The sequence below is a fragment of the Aegilops tauschii genome, chromosome 7, assembly GCF_002575655.3.
Source record: "Aegilops tauschii subsp. strangulata cultivar AL8/78 chromosome 7, Aet v6.0, whole genome shotgun sequence".
Lineage (NCBI taxonomy): Eukaryota > Viridiplantae > Streptophyta > Magnoliopsida > Poales > Poaceae > Aegilops > Aegilops tauschii.
In genome coordinates, this window is record NC_053041.3 from 586,743,296 (window position 1) to 586,750,190 (window position 6,895).

General features: G+C 46.8%; 1 protein-coding gene and 1 long non-coding RNA gene across 2 annotated transcripts; both read left to right on the forward strand.

Moving 5' to 3' along the window:
* The first annotated feature begins 1,394 nt into the window (after positions 1 to 1,394).
* Positions 1,395 to 3,051, forward strand: LOC109756044 (BTB/POZ and MATH domain-containing protein 1). The gene is made up of 2 exons (XM_020314912.4): positions 1,395 to 1,633; positions 1,717 to 3,051. Exon 2 carries the CDS (start codon positions 1,748 to 1,750, stop codon positions 2,801 to 2,803), a length of 1,056 nt encoding a protein of 351 aa, XP_020170501.1. The 5' UTR covers positions 1,395 to 1,633; positions 1,717 to 1,747; the 3' UTR covers positions 2,804 to 3,051.
* Positions 3,052 to 5,366: 2,315 nt separating this feature from the next.
* On the forward strand, positions 5,367 to 6,614 carry LOC120969639 (uncharacterized). The gene is made up of 2 exons (XR_005763963.3): positions 5,367 to 5,939; positions 6,220 to 6,614. It is a non-coding gene; the product is annotated as an uncharacterized lncRNA (long non-coding RNA).
* The last annotated feature ends 281 nt before the right edge of the window (positions 6,615 to 6,895 follow it).

The following is a 6,895-nucleotide window of genomic DNA, read 5'->3' on the forward strand; positions in this document are numbered from 1 at the left end:
TTTTGATTTAATGTACTTTTTCAAATAAAAATGATGGGAGTATTCTTTTTGAGCTATCAGTAGAGCGAGCTGAAGAAAAGGCTAAAGGATAAAACCAAGGCAACATAGATAAAAACAGAGAGAAACATCCAAGCAAGCAAGCGAAACAAGATAAAACCAAGGCAACACAGATAAAATCAGAAAGAAACAACCACGTGAGTGAGCGGAACACGGATGAAACCAAAGCAACACAAATAAAACCGAATCGAAACATCCGATCGTAATAACTTGGTAGAGAAAAACAAGTTACTTTCACGGATGAAAAACAATGTGGCGGCCGGTAGCTGTGTAGTACTATTCAAACCTATGAAACCTAGGCCGACCGACATCACGATGCCATCGCCGATTTCTTTTTCTTGTCGGTAGCCATGGCTTTGACCTGTGGCGCCCTCGTCCCCCCAAGTGGCTTGTTCCCTGGCGACGGCGAGGCGAATTCGACATGGTGGTGTCTGACCCCGTCCTTCTTACAAAAGTCCAGGGACTTGGTTGTACTTTTTGTTTCTTTAGGGTCCTTTTGTAAGATGTGTTGTACGCTACTCCCTCCGTCTCATAATATAAGAACGTTTTTCAAACTACAAAGCTTAAAAACGTTCTTATATTATGAGACGAAGGGAGTAGTTTTTAATGAATAAATCTCCATGATCCTTCGGGATCCTTTGCTGTTAGAAACCTACGAAACCGTCTTTTTTGACAATTGTTTTGTCACAGTCAGTCAATCTTTATAAAAAGACCAGAATATCTAACGAACTTCAAATTTTTAGACATGGTAAACCAAATCTTCTTCATGACAATTTATGTTTGTCGAGAATGACAAGTTTAGTTGGTGAGTATGGCAAATCCTTACGGCTCACGCCAACACAAATTGCCATAACAAACGTTCGATCTGACGTCAAATTTTTAGCATAAAAAAATCATGTATGAAAAAAACAGAATGTCCACATAAAAACAGGGGTTAATTTGGTAAATGCCACTTCAAATTTGGCGATTCCAAGAAATGCCACTACAATTTCCAAACTTTGAAAAATGCCATTTCTAGTGGCATTTTTCAAAGTTTACAAAAATTGCAGTGACATTTTTCAAAGTTTGGAAATTGCAGTGGCATTTTTATGAATCGTCATAATTGGAGTGGCATTTATCTAATTAACCCAAAAAAGGACGACATTTTTTTCTTTTCAAAAACTTCAGACATTTTTTCAAGTGCCCCTGTGCCGGCCCGGATAGCAGTTGGGCCGTGCCTGGGCTCGAGACTGCAGCATGCCGGCCGGCAAGGCACGGCCTGCAGCGTGCCTTTGTGGGCTGTGCCGGGCTGGCCCGTTTGGTGAGCTTTGCCCAATCAGTCTCCCACCGTCAATTTCGGCAGTGCAGTCGGAATCCTCCTCACTCACCACCTCCACCTTCTCCTCCCCGGCGCCGCCGACCTCCACCAGCCAAACGCGGGTCCGCCCCCCCCCCCCCCCCCCCCCCCCCCCCCCCCCCAATCCGGCCGGATCCGCCTCAGCGCACACCGGCAGGCAAGTCGGTCCGCCTCGCCGACGCCGGTCCTCATCCGTCGGCGCTCGTGTAGGGTCCTCATATCCAGCCTCCAGCGACGCCGGTGAGCCGCCCTTCATCTCCTCTGTCCTCGCGCCTTCCCCGTCGCTTGCCGAATCGTGCTCACACGCGTTCATGTCCACCCAGAAACGCTTGATCTGAGGCACAGGCCTTCGCCATGGAGAACACCTGCATAAGCTTCACCGCCGTAGCGCGCTCGGCGCGGATGCTCAAGATCGACGGCTTCAGCCTGACCGAGAGCATGGACCACGACGACTGCGTCAGATCCAGGTGGACCTTCGACGGGTACGAGTGGGAGGTCCGCGTCTACCCAGCGATGACCAGCTCTGCCGGCGGTGGGGGCGGCGCCTACGTGGTGCTGGAGGTGGCCTTCCTCAGCAAGCCCCGCAAGGGCAGCGTGAGGGCGGCCATAGGCTGCCGGCTGGTCGACCCGAGAGGGATACTCAAACCGTCCAATGAAATCAGTATCTCAAAGGTGTTCAGTCGCCCCCAGGAATGCTCGACCAAGGCGGCTGTCGTCGGGCGGCGCGCGCTGGCGGCATCGGCGTTTCTCCGGGGCGATTCCTTCACTATGGAATGCACCATTGAGGTTCTGAAGGAGCTGCCTGATACGGTGACGGACCCTGTCGAAGAGGTGCCGGTGCCATCCTCAAACTTGGGCCGGCACCTGGCTCTACTCCTGCAGAGCGAGGCCGGGGCAGACGTCACGTTCCTCGTGTCCGGCGAGTCCTTTGCCGCGCATAAGAGCATACTGGCCGCGAGGTCTCCGGTTTTCATGGCTCAGTTCTTTGGAGACATGAGGGAGAAATGCTCACAGAGTGTGGTGATCGAGGACATGGAGGCTGCGGTGTTCAAGGCCCTGCTTCACTACATCTACACTGATACTGTGGCTGAATTCGACGAGAAGGGTGAGGAGATGACAATGTTAGCCCAGCACTTGCTTGCAGCTGCTGACAGATACGGGCTCGACAGGCTCAAGCTGATCTGCGAAGGCAAGCTCTCTGATGGCATCAATATTGACACTGCAGCAACGTCTCTGGCTCTAGCCGAGCTGCACAACTGTCCACGGCTCAAGGCGAAGTGCGTCCAGTTCATCATTAGAAATCGTGAGGTTCTTGATGCTGTGTTGGCAACGGAGGGGTACAAGTACCTGGCGGCAAGCTGCCCTTCGGTGCTGGCTGACCTTCTCAAGTCGAGCCTGCGCGTCGGATAAAGAGCTGATGCATAGTTGGGTGCTATCAGAGGTCCAGAGGTCCAAATTTCAGTGATGCGTAATCTCTGTTTGTGCTTGTCTAGTTACCTTGCGTCGTGTCTTAACATTGAATCTACGCTCAGGTAGGTTAGTCTCTGGTTGTGCCTGTTATGCATGAATGTATTATAGTAACTTGTGTTCCCCTGACTTGCTTATGTGCAACCTGTTGTGATGTAATTTAGTATAAATGGTCCATGATTTGGTATCTATCTCCTTGTATGGTTATCACTGCCACCAGGTGATACATGAGTAGTCTCTGTATGTGCTTTTTTATGCAAGTAGTAGTAACTTGTGTTTCCATGACTCATGTAATGCGCAATCTACTGCTTTCAGTAACCCCTTCATTGTGATTTAATTTAGTGCTCCAACACGGGCGCTAAATTTCTATTCCATGTACAATGGAATTAATGTGTTAACGAATAATTCACAATTACTAATGGAATAAATTTTAGTTCCTCTGGAACAGTTCACTGTTACTGAAGTAGGTTGTTTAAAATTCCTTATAAGTAGTAAGAATACAAGTAGTACTAGTAAAATTCGAATTATTCACAGCTGGTTCTGAACCATTTTTTTCAAGTGCTGCAGCTTCTCATGGTTACTGATGCCTGAGATTTCAGTAACTTGTGTTCCCCTGACCCGTATACCAGCAACCTACTGCTTTCGGTGTGATGTAATTTATTCTAAATGGCTCATAATTTGGTATCCATCTCCTTTTATGCTTATCACTGCCACCAGGTGATATATGTGAGCAGTGTGCAGGATGCAGGGCTTTGGCAAGAACCTTCTGTTCAATGATACTATAGAGTCAAGGGTAATTCAGAGTTCGCTGGTATGATTTTCTTGCTTGCAGCCACATCGAACCAGATATTTTTACAAACTAGTATTTGTTATCTTTCTCTTCGGATGCTTATCAGTGGCACGCGGTGATACATGACCAATGTGCAAGGCCTGGCTAGATACATCTGTTTCAGTGCTGTTAAGAGTCGAGGATGATTCGGAGTGCACCGGACCGTCGGTATAGTTTTCTCACCTATGGCCACAGAATCCTAGTGCGTCTTTGAGCCTCCATACGGGGAGTTTTGTGAGCCCCTTGTCATAACATTTGGGAATGACATCTGGAAAAACCTTCACTTGATAGTGCTAGTTGCAAAGGAAGATGATTTATATGTCTAGTTAACTCGTGTCCCGTCTTTCCAACACAATGAAGCTTAGATGGGTTGGTACTTGGTACCTGTTCGTGCTTGTTATGCAAGTAGTAGTAACTTGGCTTTCCCTGACTTGGTATGTGCAGCTTACTGCTTTCAGTTACCCATTCATCGTGATGTACTCCCTCTGTTCCATATTAAGTGTCGCTGATTTAGTTCAAACTTGTAGTAAATCAGTGACACTTGATATGGAACAAGAGATAATTTAGTACAAAGTTGTAGTAGATCAGCGACACTTAATATGGAACAGAGGGAGTAATTTATTTGGTTATCTATCTCCTGTGCTTATCAGTGGCACCATGACCATCTCCAGCAGCTCCTCTTGGGGTAGTTGGACTTGGACAAAAAAAGTGCTCCGACAGCTCTACTTTCTTGTACGTTGGAATCTATAATACCTAAATAGTTCATCCCCACTATCATGTTTCTATTGACATGCAAGCTATCCACATCATCAAACCCACTACTACCAATTATATTGACATGCAGGCTTCCACGTCACTACACCGTGTCAGCATTTTCTTCTTCTTAAAATCGCTAAGTTCATAGGCATGGTCCATCAACCAATTCTCTCATCCTGATTAATCACGTGTGGCCCCTTGCGTTGCGTTGGCTCCACCTTTCCTCGGCTCCTCACCTCCGGGAAACCACCAACGCAGCCGCAGATCCGGTGCCTTCCTGTTTCCCTTGCACTTCCCCTTCTTCTTTAATTACGAACCACTACGGCCTTCCCTGCTTCGTCTTCTTAGTAGTTCGTCTAATAGATCTTCCATCGGTGCGCGATGGCTCCTCCCGCGCTCGCCAGTCCACTCCGAAACGGACGCCGCTGGCTGCGCACAGCTAGCCACCGGTGGGTGCTTATTCCTTCCGCCTTCCGCCGCTCGGCCGATTCGAGATGCAGAGACGTGAAGGACCATGAATACAAGAGCGCAGATGGCCATGAAGAGCTTGAAGCAGCGTCGTCGCAATCAGAATGGTGGCCGACACAAGTTCAACCTTAACAGATGTTGGACCATGGCCAAGATTGCTGCAGCATATGCTGGTCCATCGCCGTGCCCGCTCGCGCCGGACCTGCATCTGGACGAGCTACATCCTGGATCTGAGGTTGGGCAACCTCGGCGGGTGGTTCCTGGTTCAGGTACTGCGCGTACCCCTCCTTCCACTCATAGAATCTGCACTTCCCCATTGGCGTGGTGACCAGCAGTCAGGCGTTCCCCCGTTTGTACTTCCGTTGATCCGGCCGGCCTCTGCTTTCTTCTCCATCAACGCTGTTGTCCCAGCTTCTACCAACACAGGTTTTCCATTAGCACGCCATCAATCGTTGCCTTGCTGGTGAGGCCTCCTTTCTCTATGGGGTCGCGGTGAGCGGACACACAAGTACGCATGGACGTCTGAACTCTGAAGCACGGTGAAGCGGGTCGATGTGCTAGATGTACTATGTCCATCCGGTTCTTCACCGGCCGTAGCACTCCTCCTGCCACGTTCATCAGATGATCTGTCCACAAACGCCGAATTGTCTCCCAACAGTAAAGTCACCGACACCCCGTATGTACTTCTGGTTTTTTCCCCAAAAATGTCGTTTCGTCTCCAACAGTCAGTTCCCCCGATGTAACGCCCGTCAGGCGATCTGTCCACAAACGCTGATTCCTCGCCAACATACTGTAATTTTTGTTTTACATTTCCATCGTTTTTTCATCCACTATTGTCTGGAACATCGAAGAATACTGATTTTCTTTTGCAACAAACTACATGTTGCAGGATGTACTACTGTTTCTCTTCTTAAAACTGGATGATAAATAATGCCTGAGCCAATCCTGTAGACCATGTTGATCTGCCATCCCAATTTTGTTTTCAGGAAGGCAATCTCTACAGATGCAGACGAGTTAAATTACAATGTATGTTCTCTTACATTTTCATCTAATGGCCTGATACCATATGGAGCCGGAGCATAGAATTTATTTTCTTCTGTTCGATCATTGGATGCTTATGATAAGATTGGGTTGTTTGTAGACAGGCATCTTTTTCTCTTGCAAATAGTTTGTACACATGCTTTATAATTGTATGAACGTACTTATGTGCTACTACACTTTTTTGGGAAAAAGAGGGATAATCTACTCAGCCATGAAAGAATTAATTATGACTGATATTTATATTATGAATTTTCATTTCTTGCAGAATTTTTAATTTCAGCTGTCGAATGAGATGCATATGCCTGAACCTGTCCTCCGAGTTGGCCTCCACCAACTTGCATAGCTCAACACAATCCACCTCTAGGAAGGTGGCGAATTGGGGATGGTATTTCTTTCATGGATTATGTCCTATGGGCTAGCTGGAGCTAGCTAATACTGGGATTTCTCAAATGAATATCAGGGTGCAGGATCTGTTGTACGAGTCATGCAACCCAACCAAAGAAATAGATAATAACTATATTCAATTGTCTAGTGAGAGTTTCTTCCTAAGTTTTGCGAAGATGTAAAATATTTAACTGGTGTTGGTCTTAGTTATTTTCTCGACCCATGCAATATTTAACAGTCCCTATTCAGAAAACTATTCTATTTTACATTACAAAACAATTGTGATGCAGTCTGGCATCCAGTAGGTGCGACAACATTATTTTTACTTTGTCAAGTTTCTCAAGAATTTTCGTTACTCGCTTTAATTAACATGGATGCATGGGGATTGTGTATTCATGAAAATAGTAAGTTCCCCATAGCCATTTGAAGGGAAATATGCTAGAATATATCTTTCTTAGTTTAGGCTTTATAAATGGCACTATCCCCCCACCACCCTTTTTATCCTCTAACATACATCTATAAAGGGCAAGATCAGATAATAAAGTTGGTACTCTTAG